Source organism: Macaca fascicularis, chromosome 3 (assembly GCF_037993035.2).
Source record: "Macaca fascicularis isolate 582-1 chromosome 3, T2T-MFA8v1.1".
Taxonomy (NCBI): Eukaryota; Metazoa; Chordata; class Mammalia; order Primates; family Cercopithecidae; genus Macaca; species Macaca fascicularis.
In genome coordinates, this window is record NC_088377.1 from 154,329,617 (window position 1) to 154,347,269 (window position 17,653).

The 17,653-nt window shown below is 34.9% G+C and overlaps 1 protein-coding gene across 2 annotated transcripts in view; it reads right to left on the reverse strand.

Moving 5' to 3' along the window:
- SAMTOR (S-adenosylmethionine sensor upstream of mTORC1) overlaps nt 1-17,653 on the reverse strand; it is a 119,028-nt gene that overhangs the window by 3,889 nt on the left and 97,486 nt on the right. For both annotated transcript variants that reach the window (XM_015447956.3, XM_005550555.4), the window contains one exon: nt 6,291-6,405. In XM_015447956.3, the coding sequence (XP_015303442.1) occupies nt 6,291-6,405 (115 nt within the window). The remainder of the gene's footprint in view (nt 1-6,290; nt 6,406-17,653) is intronic.

The following is a 17,653-nucleotide window of genomic DNA, read 5'->3' on the forward strand; positions in this document are numbered from 1 at the left end:
TTTAAAATCAGACAAAAATTACTCTGTCATATACCAATAGTTATTAACGAAGATATGACCTAATACCTTAATCCCTCACTCATGTTAGTGTATATACAAGCTGGCCACATAGTCATCTGGACTGTTTATTAGGAAAAGTGATACGTAATGTTCTAGTACCAGAAAAAAAGATGCTTTTCTTCTTCCCTTTTTCTTAAAGGCAGCTTTACTCATGTATAAGTGACACAAAAGCATAAGTCTGGCAAGTTGTGATGTATTTTTACACTCATGAGACCACGGGCATGGTCAAGTTAATGAATAGATCCAACATCCCATAATTTTCCTTATGCCCCTTTATAGTCCCTTCCTTCTCTTCCCCTGCCAGCAGGCAATCATTGATGTGATTTCTATCACTATATTCAAGTTTGTATTTCCTAGAATTTCATATAAATAATAATTTTGAGATTTTTCTTGCAGGTATTAATAGTTTATTCCTTTTTAAATTGCAGAACGGTATCCCATTGTATCAAGGATGTACCACAGTTGGTTTATCCATATACATCTGTTTATGGATATCTGGGTTGTTTCTAGTTTTTGGTTATTACAATTCAAGCTGCTGTGAGTATTCCCATTCATGTGTTTGAACCAACATTCTTTAATTTGTCTTGGGGAAATATCTTGGGTGGCTAGATCATACAGTAGGTGGTGTAGTAAGTTTAATTTTTAAATAACTCCCAACTGATTTCAAAAGTGGTTATGTAGTTTCATGTTCCCACCAGGAGTATGTGAGTTCCAGTTCCTCCAAATCCTTATCAACTCTTGGTATAGCTAGTCTATTTCATTTTAGTAATTGTTATAGGTGTGTAGTGGTATTGCAGTTTTAATCTACATTTTCCTAATGAGTTAGTGATGTTTATCATCTTTTCCCAGATTTATCTGCCATCCAGATATCTTCTGTGTTAAAGTGTTCAAATATTTCGCCCATTTAAAAATAATTGGGTTTCCTTAAATTTTAAATATTTTCTTACTGGGTTTTGAGAGTTCTTTATATATTCTTGATGCAAGTCCTTTATGATATATGACTTGAAAATATTTTCTTAGTATCATGTGGCTTATCTTTTCATTCTTTTAACAGTGTCCTTTGAAGAGCTGAAGTTTTAATTTTGATGAAGACTAATTTATCAATTTGTTATTTCTCAGATGTTGCTTTTGAAGTCAGGTCTAAGAAGTCTTGTCCTATCCCAAGGTCATAAAGACTTTTTTTTCCAAAATGTTTTCCTTTACTAGTTTTATAGTTTGTTTTTTTCATTTAGGTCTATAATACATTTTGAGTTTTTTTTCCAGATGGAGTCTCACTCTGTTGCCCAGGCTGGAGTGCAGCAGTATGATCTTGGCTCACTGCAACCTCTGCCTCCTGGGTTCAAGTGATTCTCCTGCCTCAGACTCTTGAGTAGCTGGGACTACAGGCACACACTACCATGCCTGCCTAATTTTTGTATTTTTAGTGGAGACGGGGTTTCACCATATTGGCCAGGCTGGTCTCGAACTCCTGACCTTGTGATCCGCCCACCTTGGCCTCCCAAAGTGCTGGGATTACAGGCATGATCCACCGTGCCTGGCCAAGTTCATTTTTTTTTATATGGAGTGTGGTATGGTCTGAAGTTTCTTCTTTTGTATATGGATACCCCTTTGCTTCAACACCACTGTGCAAAAGACTATGCTCTCCATCTCGGGCAAAAATCAGGTATCTAAGTTTGGGCCTATTTGTGAACCATCTATTATATTTCACTGATATTCTTGAACATCAATACCACACTGTCTTGAATACTGTAGCTTTATAATTTTGAAATCAGGTAGTGTTACTCTCCAACACTGTCCTTTTTCAAAGTTGTTTTGAGGTATTAATTCTAGGTCCTTTCAATTTCCACACAAATTTCAGAGTAAGTTTTTTAATTTCTACAAAAAAGCCCACAAGAGTTTGGTGAGGACTGCACTGATTCTATACAGATAGAGTCTCACTCTGTCACCTAGGCTGGAGTGCAGTGGTGTGATCGTAGCTCACTGCAACCTCCACCCTCTGGGCTCAAGCAATCTTCCTACCTCAGGCTCCTAAGTAGCTGAGACTACAGGCAAGTGCCACCACATCTGGCTAATTTTTCTTTTTTTTTTTTGTAGAGACAGGTTTTCGCCACATTGCCCAGGATGGTCTCGACCTTTTGGATACCAGCAATCCACTTACCTAGGCCTCCCAAAATGCTGGGGTTACAGGTGTGAGCCACTGCACCCAGCCTAGGTCATCTTTACTTTCTCCTAATTTGTGGTTTGCAGCATTTGGATTTTTCTACTTTTGTCAGATTTATGAGCTACATATTTTATATATGTTTACATATAAAATATTTCATATTTTTGATGCTAGAGTATATGGTACTGTTTTTAATTTAAATTTCTGATTGGTTGCTGCTAGTATATATACACACAAATATCTATTTTTATTTATCTTTAAAGAGTTTAAACAAGAAGAGAAAATCTTTTTAGCTGTATAGTTACCACTTCTAGTGTTCTTCATTCCTTTGTGTAGAGCCATATTTCTACCTGGCTAAAGCACTTCCAACTTAACATTTCTTGTAATATAAGCCTGCTAATATTGAATAATTTCAGTTTTTAGATATCTGAAGAAAATCAATTTCATCTTCATTTTTGAAAGATATTTTGGCTGGGTATAAAATTCTAGGTGACTTTTTATTTCAGTACTTTAAGGTGTCTTTACAATTTCTGGGAGCTTTTAAGACTTTATCACTAGTTTTAGAAGTTTGATTTGATGTTCCTTGGTGTAATTTTTCTTCATGTTTCTTTTGTTTGGAGTTTGTTGGGCTTCTCTGAATTTGTGAGTTTAAAGCTTTCATCAAATTGGAAAGTTTTTGGCCATTATTTTTTTAACCCCACCTTTTGGGGGATTCCAATTATGTTTATATTTAGCTGCTTAGATTTGTATCACTGATGCTCTTCTATTTTAAAAATTGTGTTTCATTTTGGATAGGTGTTATTATCTTCAATTTACCTTTCCTTCTGCAACATCTAATATGCATTAATCCTATCCGGTATGCATTTTCACATCACACATTGTAGTACTGTCTCTAGAACAGTTTCTTCTTAGCTTTTTATACAGTTTTGATATTTTTAAAATAATAACACTGTATTGAAGCATAACATGCATAACGGAAGAATATAAACTGTGTAAATGTTTAGCTTAAGGAATTTTCCCAAACGGGTATTATCTCTATTTTAATGTCCTTGTTTCTGTGTCAGTTTAGGGTTGGTCGTTGTTGGCTGATTTATCTCCTCACTGTGAGTCCTATTTTCTTGCTGCTCTGCATGGCTATAATTTTTTTTGGATGCTAGACATGGTGAATTTTACCTTGGTGGGTTCTACATAACTATGGATTGCTATAAATATTTCTGAACTGTGTTCTGGGATGTAGTTAAGATACCTGGAGACAACCTGAACTTTTTGGGTCTTGCTTTTAAGATTTGTTACGTGGGACTAGAGCACTAGTGTTTAGTCTAAGGCAAATTATTCTCCATTATTGAGGTAAGACCCTTCTCTGTGTACTCTATTAAATGTCTGTGAATCTTGAATGTTCCAGTATGGCTGATGGGAACAGGTACCATATTAGTACTTCCCTGTGTGAGTGCTGGCCACTGTAACCTCTAATCCTTTCGGACAGTACAGTCTCATGTAGTCTTCTCATATACATGTGTGCTGATCTGTACTCAGCTGAGTATTCAAAGGGGGACCTTTTGCAGGCCTCTGGAGTTTTCCTTCTATGGCTTTCTTATTTTCAGTAGACCATTCTAGAAACACGAGCTGCCTCGGTCTCTGAGGACTCACAATTCCATCTTCACAAGTCACGGAATCACCTGAACTCTGCTAGGGTTTCTCTCTGTGCTACATCCTGGAAACTCTCTCAAGGCAATATCCTAGAGTAACTGTAGCGCTTGTCTCATTTGTTTTCCATCTCTCAGAGATCACTGTCCTTCATTACCTGATGTGCAGTGTCAAATTATTTCAAATATTATGTCCACATTTTTGTTGCTTCAAGTGGAAGAGGATAAAGCTGGTCTGTTATCCCATCTTGGCTGGAAGAGTAAGTCCCTTTACTCTGTTTTAAAATTATAGGATTCTGAACTGTGAAACTCTGATTCTACACTTATTTATAGCAGTTCTTTCGTCTTCCCTGGTGACTATACAATTCAGTGTTTATAACCCTATCCATAGATAGATTTAATATTAAGCTTAAGGATCAGATCAAATGGTCATGATGTCTCAGCAGTCCCTGAATCATGTATGTCTTGAGGAAGGAAGGGAAGAGAATTCATGCATGAAGCCACTTGGGCTTTAAAACTAGTTCCTGATGGCACAGAAATTCTCTGCAGTGGTAAGCTAAGAACAGTGATTTTAGCATAGAGAAGACAAAAGTAGAACTAACAGGAATGGTTTTAGGACTTGCTTGTTCCTCAGTGTTATACCGATTTAATCATGCTCATCAAACTGATACATAATTAAAGTTAAATCTTCATGCAGGAACTTACCAGTAGTAACAACAAACATTTATTTAGGAGGCACTACATAAGAGGTACTATGCTTGGTGCTTTAAATACTTTTTTTTTCCCCAAGAAAACATTACAACATCCTATGAAATGTGGTCCACTACTAACCCCATTATACAGGTGAGAAAACTGAGGATCAGAGACTAGAAAAAGGTGATGGAGAGGTTCAAACCTAGGTTGGAAATATTCTATTCTTTTATTTAAAAAAGTATTAAATATACTAGGCACTCTTCTAGGTACTGGGAATACAGCAGTAGAGGGAAAAAATCCCTAATAACTGATATATTAATATTCTAATCCATACTTTAAAAATAACATTAAAATGCATTTTATAAATATTTAAATGCATTTAAAAAATTTTTTTGTGTCTGCAGTTCTATCAAGAGTAAAATGGTAAACATAATGAATTAATGTTATTCTGGAAAAAAATCTTTTTCTGATATAATGTGCCTACTTTAGAGTCATCTATCTTTAAAAAATGCCTTTAACACAAACTCTTGGCATCACATGATTAAGGTAAAAGAAAGTTCAAGCTGGCTGGGTGTAGTAGTTCATGCCTGCAATCCCAGCACTTTGGGAGGTTGAGGCAGGTGGATCACCTGAGCTCAGGAGTTCGAGACCAGCCTGACCAACATGGTGAAACCCAGTCTCTACTAAAAATACAAAGTTAGCTGGGCATGGTGGTGCATGCCTGTAATTCAGCTATTTCAGAGGCTGAGGCAGGAGAATTTCTGGAACCCAGGAGGCATAGGTTGCAGTGAGTGATCACGCCACTGCACTCAAGCCTGGGCAACAAGAGCGAAACTCCGTCTTAAAGTTCAAGCTGATAAGGAGGCGATCCTGCTTCACTGAATTGAAATGATAGTGTCATAATAACTGACCCATAGGAAATGTTCTCAAAAGAAAGGATAGAATCTATCATTTACTGAGTTCCTACAATTTACCAGGCCAAGTGTTAAGTAGTTTCATTGACTCAAGTACAAACAAGCTGGATTTAATAAAGTTCTGGCTGATGCAAAAGCCCTTGCCTCTTTCTACCATTCCATAATGGCTCTACAACACTATATATTTCAGAAAGAGATGCATTAAAAGAAAATAATAAACCAAATACAACAAAATGCAAAACCCAAACACTACAGCTATGTGGAATTCTGTAATCTACTGAAGTTTCTTTTTATTGTTAGATGGAGTCTCACTGTGTCGCCCAGGTTGGAGTGCAGTGACGCGATCTAGGCTCACTGCCACCTCTGCCTCCCAGGTTCAAGCGATTCTCCTGCCTCCGCCTCCTGAGTAGCTGTGATTACAGGTGCCCGCCACCATGCCCAGTTAATTTTTTTATTTTTTAGGTTTTGCCACGTTGGCCAGGCTGGTCTCAAACTCCTGACCTCAGGTAATCCGCCCATCTTGACCTCCTAAAGTGTTGGGATTACAGGCATGATCCACCATGCCCAGGTGAAGTTTCTTAATTGCTAAGCTTTTACTCTAACATAGTTCTAGATTATGGCTATTTAGATGATAAAGAAGATAAAGACAAAATTTGCTTAAATGCTCAATTTTTCACAAAATGTATTTAGTTAGAATAGAAATTTCTTCTTAATGGGTACACATGAAATATGTTTGCTATTTTAGGGATACAAAGACAGTGCTTTTCTTTTGTAAATATACACGTAAAATATTGAACTCTGAAACAAAACTATGCATACCTCTACAGCAGGTACAATGTCTATGCCAACAGTTAGGAATTCTTCAAACTTCAGAAATGGGTTAAAGCAGCTGCCAACATCAAGTAATCTGATTTTTCCTGAGGCTTGTAGCAACCTAAAAACACATATTTTATAAGAACAAAATCAAACATAAGAATTTAATAAATCACATAGATTATCAGTTTTTTAACTTGTTGGTCTCAGGACCCTTTTACACATTTAAAAATTACTGAGGCCCCCAATGAACTTTCATTTCTGTGAGTTATATCTATTAATAATGATCATATTTGAAGTTAAGATGAACAAGTCTTAAAATATATTCATTTATTAGACTTAAAAAGGACAGTAAAAAAGTACAGCCTTGTTTTATATATATTTACTTATTTAATTTTTTAAAAATTGAGACAAGGTCTTGCTATGCTGCCCAGGCTGGTCTTGAACTCCTGAGCTCAAGTGATCCTCCAGCCTCAGTCTCCCAAAGTACTGGGATTAGAGGCATGAGCCACTGTGCCTGCCCCCCCACCCAACCCCCATTTTAAAAAAATATATTTTTTCAAGTCTCTAATGTCTGGCTTAATTGAAAATGAATGAATTCTAATATCTACTTTTGCATTCAGGCTGTTGCAATATCACATGCTATGTAGTCTCTTGGAAAACTCTACCCTCATGAGAGAGTGAGAGTAAAAACCAAATGAGAATCTGTAATAATATGTAATACTATACACACTACTAGATACTCATTCTAATCCTTATTGGGCTATGGTTAAGGAGTTCTCAAATCAGAAAGGCTAAGATCATAACCTGACTCTGACCCTTAACATGTAATACGGGGATAATAGTGGTATTCACCCTTAGACATTTTTCCAGAATTAATAAGATAATACATTTCATACTTGACCCTATGCCTAGTACATGGCAAGTGCTTAAAAAGTGATAGGTATCATTGCGCTCTATTACCATGTTATATAAAAAATTTGTATTTCTTCCACTAATGGTTTTCCCAAGTATAGTAAAAGTAGAATTTGCTATATGCTAAATTCTGTAGTATAAATTCTAGTAAACTGAGTAGCAAAACATTTCTGAGAGTCTTAAAAAATATATACTTCTTATAAATTGAATTTTCTATCTCAATGAAGTAACTTAAACCATTCAAGTTACTTCAACATTATGGAACAATCACCAATAACTTAATCATATCATGGATGAGCTTAATAACTGATCAATTCTCAGTAATATACTTAGTCTATTTCAAATTATTTGGCTTAGCTCCTTATTTTTTTATTTGCATAAAGTATACACAGTTTAAAGAATAGTCACTCAGTGAGTGACCACGTAATTACCACTCAGGTCAAGACATAATGCCTACACCCTGGAAACATGATCCTCCCTGATGACATCCCCCACACCCTTCCAAAATGGTAGTCACTATCCTTATTTTAGGTAGTCACTATCCTTATTTTAGTCACTTATCCTTATTTATTCCCTTGATTTCCTTTTATAGTCTTAAGTACCTATGACTGAGTACTAGAGACTTAAGTATCTATGTCTACAGTTTAGTTTAAACTACGTTTTGTGATTTGCTGCTTTCATTTGATGTTATGTTTTTGAGTTGTTTGTGCTTCTATAATTCACTTTTACTGCTGTATAGTATATACTTAAGACTTTTATTAGTATGGCATTAAGTCTAAAGATCATTTAAGGAGAATTAACATCTTTATAATATTCAATCTTCAAATCCATGAACATGAATAGTTATCCATTTACTTAAAAAAACTGTCAATAGTTTTGATCATTTTCTCTAAAAAGTTTCCTCACATCTTTTGTTGGAGTTATATTCCTTGGTATTTCCTAGTTTTTGATGCTTTTATTATCTCTTTTCCCATGGAACACTTTACTGTTTTTTTTTTTTTTTAAAATTTCATTTTTTATTGTTGGTTACAGAGATGCAATTGACTTGGATACAATAGTCCCCCCTTATCTGCTGTTTCACCTTTTGTGGTTTCAGTTACCCATAGTTAACCATGGTATGAAAATGTTCAACAGAAAATTCCAGAAATAAGCCAATTCATAAGATTTAAATAGCGTGACATTCTGAGTAGCATGGTAAAATCTCACACCGTCAGACCCAGGACATGAATCACATCCATTTGTCCAAAGTATCCACACTTTTTACATTAGCCATTAACAGGATATCTTATGATCCTGATATCTAACAATGGACATAGGCATGGCTTCATGATTTAGGATTACTGAAAGCAGATGATCCTCCTCCTCCTGATATATGGTCAGAAGGTCAACAGTAGCCTAATGCTATGTCACAATGCCTATGTCATTCACCTAATTTCATCTCATTGTATAGGCATTTTATCATCTCACATCATAAGGGTAAGTGAAATACAGTAAGATACTTTGAGATACCATACTCACATAATTTTTATAGTATTTTGTTATAATTGTTCTATTTTATTGTTATTCTTATTGTGCCTAACTTATAAATTAAACTTTATCATGGGTATGTATATATAAAAACATAGTATGTATATAGGATTCAGTAATAGCTGTGGTTTTAGGCCTCCATGGGGGGTGCTGGCATGTATTCTCTGTGAAGGAGGGGTGGCTACTATGCATATCTTTTTTAGATCCAGCAGCTTTACTAAATTTATCTCGATTGCTTATCTGTATATTATTTTGTGTACTCTAGGTACGTAAGTTCCTAAACTGTGAAAAATGACATTTGTGTTTCACCCACCTACCCATCCATTTTTTTCCCCCTTACCACTCTGCCCAGGACTTCCAATATGTTGGTAGATAGAAGTGGGCAAGTGGATGGACGCTATTAATCCTAGATCAGAAGGAACATTCCAATGTTTCACCATTAAATATAATAACTGGTATAGGTTTTATATACTACCCTTGATAAAGTTGAAGTTCCTTTTTTATAAACTTTTATTTTAGGTCCAGGGGTACATGTACAGGTTACATAGGTAAACTACGTGTCTTAGGAGTTTGGTGTACAAGGAGTTTGGTGTACTGATTATTTTGTCACCCAGGTAATAAAGAGAGTTCCCAATAGGTAGGTTTTTTATCCTCTTCCCTTCTCTGTCTCCACCCTTAAGTAATCCCCAGTGTATGTTGTTTCCCTCTTTGGGTCCACGTGTTCTCATCACTTAGCTCCCAGTAATAAGTGAGAATGTGAGGTATGTGGTTTTCTGTTCCTGAATTAGTTTGCTTAGGATAATGACCTCCAGCTCCATCCATGTTGCTACAAAGGACATGATTCCATTCTTTTTTTATGGCTGCATGGTATTCTATGGTGTACATGTACCACGTTTTCTTTATCCAGTCTACTGTTGTGGGGCACTTAGGTTGATTCTATGTCTTTGCTATTGTGAACTGTGCTGTGATGAACATGTGTGTGCATGTGTCTTTATTGTAGAATGATTTATAGTCCCTTGGGTATATACCCAATAATGGGATTGTTGAGTCTAGTGGTAATTTTAAGTTCTTTGAGGAATTGCTACACTGCTTTCCACAATGGCTGAACTCATTTATATTCCCACCAGCAGTGTATTAGCATTGCCCTTTCTCAGCAACCTTGCCAGCAGCTGTTATTTTCTGACTTTTTTGTAATAGCCCTTCTGATGCCTGTGATGGTGTCTCATTGTGCTTTTGATTTGCATTTCTCTAACGTTTAGTGATGTTGAGCATTTTTTCATATGCTTGTTAGACACGTTTATCTTTTTTTGAGAAGTGTCTGTTCATGTCCTTTGCCCACTTTTTAATGGGGTTGTTTTTTGCCTGTAAATTTGTTTAAATTCTTTATAGACGCTGGATATTGGACCTTTGTCAGATGCATAGTTATATTTTCTCCCGTTCTGTAGATTGTCTGTTTATTCTGTTGATAGTTTCTGTTGCTGTGCAGAAGCTCTTTAGTTTAAGTAGGTCCCACTTGTCAATGTTTTTGTTGCAATTACTTTTAGCATCTTTGTCATAATCTTTCCCAGGTTTTATGTCCAGAATGGTATTTCCTAGGTTATTTTCCAAAGTTTTTCTAGTTGTATATTTAAGTATTTTTAACTGATCTTGAGTTTATTTTTGTGTATGGTATAAGAAAGAGGTCCAGTTTCAATCTTCTGTATATGGTTAGTTACCCCAGCACCATTTACTGAATAGCGAGTCCTGTCCCCATTGTTTTTGTCAACTTTATCGAAGATCAGATGGTTGTAGGTTTTATTTCTGGGTTCTCTATTCTGTCCATTGGTCTGTGTGTGTTTTGGTACCAGTACCATGCTGTTTTGCTTACTGTAGCCTTGTAGTATCATTTGAAGTTGGGTAACATGTGATGCCTCCAGCTTTGTTATTTTTGCTTAGAATTGCCTTGGTGATCTGGGCTCTTTTCTGGTTCCACATGAATTTTAAAATAGTTTTTTTTTAATTATGTGAAGAATGTTCATTGGTATTTTGATGAAAATAGCATTGGATCTGTAAATTGCTTTGACAGTATGGCCATTTCAACAACAATGATTCTTCCTATCCATGAGCATGAAATGTTTTCCATTTGTTTGTGTAATCTCTGATTTGAGTATTGTTTTGCAATTCTTGTTGCAGAGATTTTTCACCTTCCTGATTAGCTGTATTCCTAGGTATTTTATTCTTTTTGTGGCAATTGTGGATGGGATTGCATTCTTGATTTGGCTCTCAACTTGAATGTTGTTGATGTATGTGAATGCTACTGATTTTTGTACATTTATTTTGTATACTGAAACTTTGCTGAAGTTGATCATCAGATCTAGGAGCTTTTAGCAGAGACTAGGGGGTTTTCTAGATATAGAATCATGTCATCTGCAAACAGAGATAGTTGGACTCTGCTCGTATCTGTTCCTTTTATTTCTCTTGCCTGATTGCTCCGGCCAGGACTTCTTGAAGTCATTTTTATGCTTAGCTAGGGTGGTTTTTCTTTTTTTGACACAAATCCATGTGGAATTTTATCAAATGCATTCTATATATTTGTGCAGCTATGACTATGTGGTAGAAAAAAATTCATTAATTGTACAGTGTCAAATCAATCTTGCATTCTTTGGAAGGCCTTAATTTGGTTTCTATATATAATTCTTTTCATAATCTGAAGGATTTGTTTTATATGTCTGTGTGTATATATAGTCAATTCTGACTACTTGTAGTCATTTGGTTCTATAAAGTGACCATGAATGTTGAATTACTAAATGCTGAACAATGGCTCTTACGGAAACTACAGGATTAGGTCTCTGGTCACAACATTTTCATCAACACATACCTTGAATTTATGTGTTTCTGTTTAAAAGCACTATATTTAATACATATTGTTGATGCATTAACATTGAACTCGGGCCAACAGCACTATAACTCATGCCTGAAGGAAGCTTACATAACACATGTATTTTCTTTGTAAGGCACTATACAGCATTCTTGTGCTTAGGAACACTAGACTTCAACACCGTATGTGGGGGTTGTTTTAAAAGCAAAGTCATCAACAAAAAGCACAAACAAAAAATGTAACACCAAATAGGCTGTGAAAAGGGTATTTGTGTAAGACAGCAGAAAAAAGGCATAGCTCACCTTGTTGGACCTCAGCTGGGAAGTTTGTGTGTAGAATGAGTCAAATTTTTTATCACAAATATTGATTGTGGTGTTACAAGTAAGTTTTAGTAAGTTAGGTAATTCACAGGGAATTTACAAATGAGAACTGACTGTGTATATGTATTTTCAGGATTTTACATTTATGTTTATAAGTGGACAAGTTTGCTAACCATGTTGTTCAAATATTTGATAGTCTTAAAATGTTTCCTCAATCTTCCACCATTAAGAAAAAAAAAAAACCAGAATAATCTCTGCAAATTGATTTAAAGGTATTTTGTTATTTTCATATATATGTTTATTTTTGCAAAAAGAAACCTAGAAAGGATAAACCAGAAACTAATAAAACCTCAGAATATTTGGAACAAAGAAGATGCTTTAAGTATGAGATGGGATGTCTGAGTATACCTTTCATTGTAGTTTTGACTTTTGAAGGTTGTTAATGTTTTACATATTCAAAAAATAAAATCAGTAGACTAGAGAAAAATACAATGCAATAAGAAGATAAACTAATGAGTCTAGTTAAATGTCAAATAACCCAGAAGGAAAACCAGTAATTCAATACCACTTGAACATACTATTCTGAAGATAATAATCTTGATGGGTAATATTCTAAGGACAAAAAAAAAAAAAAGGGCTGCAAAAATACCCTGAAGTTTTATCATGAAAAATTTTTATGTTTGTTGTTGTGGTGGTGCTGATATAGTCATTTTGAAATTATTTTGTGTGTCTTGAAGAGCTGAGCAAATGGCAAATAAACTAAAGTTGCTGGGAGATACAAATTCAGAATGAGGGAACGGATGGAAAAAACCCTGCAGTGATGGATTAGAATTAGAGGTTTCATAAGAAAGGATGTCCAAGCAGTGACACCACAGTAATGAAGAGAATATCTAATACTCAGAATTTGGTTTCTAAATTTGGTTTCTAAATACCATTCTCTCACTAAAAGGAACCTGTACTACTTAGAGGAATAGCTTATGCCAGGGTTGAAGCAGAGAAAGTATATGGTAAGCCTGAATGATCTTATTGTACAAAAAAGTAAAGCACTGCTCAAACACTAGGAAAAGGTAAAAGAAACTACTTTAAAGGCATTTCCATTGGCCTAATTTGGGATGATTTCACCATCATAAGAATGAACTTTAACACAATGATTTAAAATCTGAGTCTACAGGTACTTAAACAAATAAGAAAGGGGGAGAAGGGAAAGATGTTTTTACAAAAGAATGCCAACCAATATATTTAAGCACGATAGAAATTAATCACCATTTCGCAACCACTGTAATAAAAACAACTTGATTTACGCAAGACCATTAACGGATGCTAAAGCCACTGGTGAAAACAGAAACTTCACTTGGTGTTCATGTATAATTCACTCCACAAATTACAGATTAAAGGTACTTTTACAACGGAGGAATCTAGTAGACATCACCTTAGTCAAAAGATCAAACATCACTGAAAATGGGACAAATTGACATTTGCCCCTGAGATGCCCTGAGAGCCCAATATCACCTATGTAGCATGCTTACCAGAAACATTAATCATAGGGAGTTTTCTGTATTAATGCAGTCCAAGAGATATTTAACTAGCTGCTATATGTAATCTTTGATGAATCCTGGATCAAACCACCATCAAAAATCTCCCCAAAACAACTGTAGATTTGTCTGTCAATTTTCATTATATATATAAAGTGTTAATAAATTTCATTATTTATTCAATATTTGTTTCATATATGCATGCAATACTATTAGGTACAAATTTTAAAAACGTTATATTTTCCTACTAAATCACACCTTTTATCATGAAAAATGTCTCCTTTATCTCTAGCACTGATACTCTAAAGCCTGATGTTTTGGGTATCTCTCATAAGAGCATAAATTGGATTTTTATATGCAGAGTCTGACAATCTATGTTTTAATTGGAATATTTTGATCTATATTATTTTACTTTTGTACTTTCTATCTGCTTTACCTATTCTATGTTTCTTTTCTCACATTCTATACTTTCTTTGGAATCACACTGGAAGTTTTAACACCCAGAGATTCTGATTTAATTGGGATACAATGGAGTCTGGGCATTATGATTTTCAAAAGCTCCCTAAGTGAATGTATTGTATAGCTAAAGTTGAGAACTGGTTTTAGATTTTTCCTTTTTAAATCTCAGTAATTCCATATTTTTGATTTTGCTAACTTGAAAATTTTACATTGCCTTTGTCTTCACACCCAGACCATACAAAACCTTGAGAACACTTAAAATTCTGTTAACCACACAAATTAGACATTTTGTGTATTTTAAATCTATTATTATTAATGGTGTATATCTGTTTAGATTTAGCAACATATTTATTTTTTTGTTCTTCATCCTGTTTTTCACCTTAGACTTTCCCTTTGGGATCACTTTTTTTTCTGCCTGAAAGATAGCTTTAGAATTTCTTTTAAGTGAGGTTTGGCTTTCCTATTCCCTCCTCTCCTTCTGCAACTCCAATAAAGATGTAAGTTATACTTCATTTTTATCTTCTGTCTTTAACCATTTTATTTTTGTATTTTACATTTTCTTGTCTGTGTGAGGCAAGACAAGATAATAATGTTATCTGGATGATAATGTTTCCTAGTTTGATAATTCCCCTTCAATTCATTCCATATACTGAGTTTATGTTAAATAATTTTGGCTTTCCAAATGGCTAGTCTTAAAAGTTTCTATTCCCCATAGAAATTTTCAAGCAATTCTTTTCTCTAAAATAGCTTCATCCCTGGGATGCAAGGCTGGCTCAAAATACACAAATCAATAAATGTAATCCATCACATTAACAGAACCAATGACAAAAACCACATGATTATTTCAATAGATGCAGAAAAGGCCTTCGATAAAATTCAACACCCCTTCATGCTAAAAACTCTCAATAAACTAGGTATTGATGGAACATATCTCAAAATCATAAGAGCGATTTCTGACAAACCCACAGCCAGTATCATACTGAATGGGCAAAAACTGGAAGCATTCCCTTTGAAAACTGGCACAAGACAAGGATGCCCCCTCTCACGACTCCTATTCAACACAGTATTGGAAGTTCTGGCCAGGGCAATCAGGCAAGAGAAAGAAAGAAAGGGTATTCAATTAGGAAAAGAGGAAGTCAAATTGTCCCTGTTTGCAGATGACATGGCTGTATATTTAGAAAAAAACCCATCATCTCAGCCCAAAATCTCCTTAAGCTGATAACCAACTTCAGCAAAGTCTCAGGATACAAAATCAATGTGCAAACATCACAAGCATTCTTACATACCAATAAGAGACAGAGAGCCAAATCATAAGTGAACTCCTATTCACAATTGCTACAAAGAAAATAAAATACCTAGGAATACAATTTACAAGGGATGTGAAGGACCTCTTTAAGGAGAACTACAAACCACTGCTCAAGGAAATAAGAGAGGACACAAACAAATGGAAAAACATTCTATCCTCATGGATAGGAAGAATCAGTATCATGAAAATGGCCATACTGTCCAAATTTATAGATTCAATGCTATCCCCATCAAGCTACCATTGACTTCCTTCACAGAATTAGAAAAAACTACTTTAAATTTCATACGGAACCAAAAAAGAGCCCGTATAGCCAAGACAATCCTAAGAAAAAAGAACAAAGCTGGAGGCATCACGTTACCTGACTTCAAACTACACTACAAGGCTACAGTAACCAAAGCAGCATGGTACTGGTACCAAAATAGATATACAGACCAATGGAACAGAACAGAGGCCTCAGAAATAACACATCTACAACCATCTGATCTTTGACAAACCTGACAAAAACAAGCAATGGGGAAAGGATTTCCTATTTAATACATGGTGTTGGGAAAACTGGCTAGCCATATGCAAAAAACTGAAACTGGACACCTTCCTTATACCTTATACAAAAATTAAGATGGATTAAAGACTTAAACCTAAGACCCAGAACCATAAAATAGCTTGTTTTATAAATTGTAATTCATAATTCTAATATACAAAGCCTTTACGTCTGTTCTTGCTGCCTCTGCTGACTTTAGGTCATACCGTGTTTTCATACATGCTTAGTAATGATTTTTACTATAAGCAATTTACATTTCTTGAAAAATTATTTATGAAAATTCTTTGAGTAGAAATGTCTTTGCTGTATCAAGCTACCTGGAGCACCACCAGTTTAGGGCCACTTTCAACTAAATAAATACAAGGTTTTTTGAACTATGAATTTGTGCTTGGGATGTACGATGGTTTCAACCTGTTCGGGGTCTGTCTGCTTTGGATGAAGGAACCGATTTACTTCTGGTTCACCAAACTGAGAAAGCAGCTGTTTGGAGATTCAACTCTATCAGAGGAGTGTAAAAACCAAAGCTCAGGTTTGCCAGTTTGGACCAATGCTCTCAGCTCAACAGAAGCTTTATGCTTTGCTCACTTTTCTGGCTTCTTGCCATTATTTGGATTTTGGCCTTATCAGTTCTTACCTAAGAAGATTTATCCATCATTTAAAAAAAGTTTTCAGTTTGGGAGATTGGATAGAATATCTAGATAATCATATTCCAGTTTAACTTTTAAAGTAGAATATGTAAACAGATAAAATTATCTTAGTCTAAGTAGTCAGCATAAAATCAGTTTGTGACAACATAGCCAATAGTTATGAAAGTGTATGTAAATAAACAGTGGTAGTGTTTTGTTACTGTTCATTGATGTGAAAGTAATATATTACGTGAATACATTAAGTATGCTAAAGACAACAGACTTTGAATAATCTATTAAAAGACTGTACTTTCTTCATCAAAAAAAAGGCTAGAGGGCCAATCTTAAGTGATCTTAACTGATACACTTTACTTCCATATTAATATATGCAATGCACATAGCAGGAGAACCTAACTTGAGAATCAGTCCCTCATTAAATTATTAAAAAACTAAAACTACAGAGAAGTGCTTGTTATAACATGAGTAACTACCTGAAAATGCATGTTCAGTTGCTTAAATGTTTTCAAACAAATAAAACTCCTTTGCCAAACAATTATAACTTAAATTCAGCAAATATTTAAATCATCTAATTAATGAATAAATTTGACTCTTCAAAGATTGTATCATGCAACCATGTGCACCTTCTTCGTCTAAGTCAAGGGTTTTAAAATAATTTTTGGACCCTCAACCCCTTTAAGCAGTCTGAAGACAGATCCCTTTTCAAAATGCTTTCAGAAATGCATGAATAAATCAAATCACAAAATAAATTATTCAGAAATAGTTATACTATTACAAGAAAAACAAAGCTATGATATAGTAACAAGTATTACATATGTGTTAAAGTAACACATTAAATAATGAGGATTCAGCAATGCAATGACTGACTACCATAATTTCAAAGTAGTGATGAGAATAAGTATTCTGATATATAACTACAATATGATACAAACATCTGTAATTTCTCTAATAAAGTCATAGATACTAGTTTTGCTGCCTACATTCATAAAAGAAAGAATTGCTAAATTTTAATTGGAGTGAAACTAGAAAACCTATGAGACAGATAAATTCCTGAACACATATCCCCTCCCAAGACTGAACCAGGAAGAAACTGATTCCCTGAACAGACCAATAATGAGCTCTACAGTAGTAAGTAGCCTACCAACCAAAAAATGCCCAGGAGCAGATGGATTCACAGACTTCTACAGCTGTAGAATACTACAAAGAGCTGGTACCATTCCTACTGAAACTATTTCAAAAAACTGAGGAGGAGGGACTCTTCCCCGACTCAT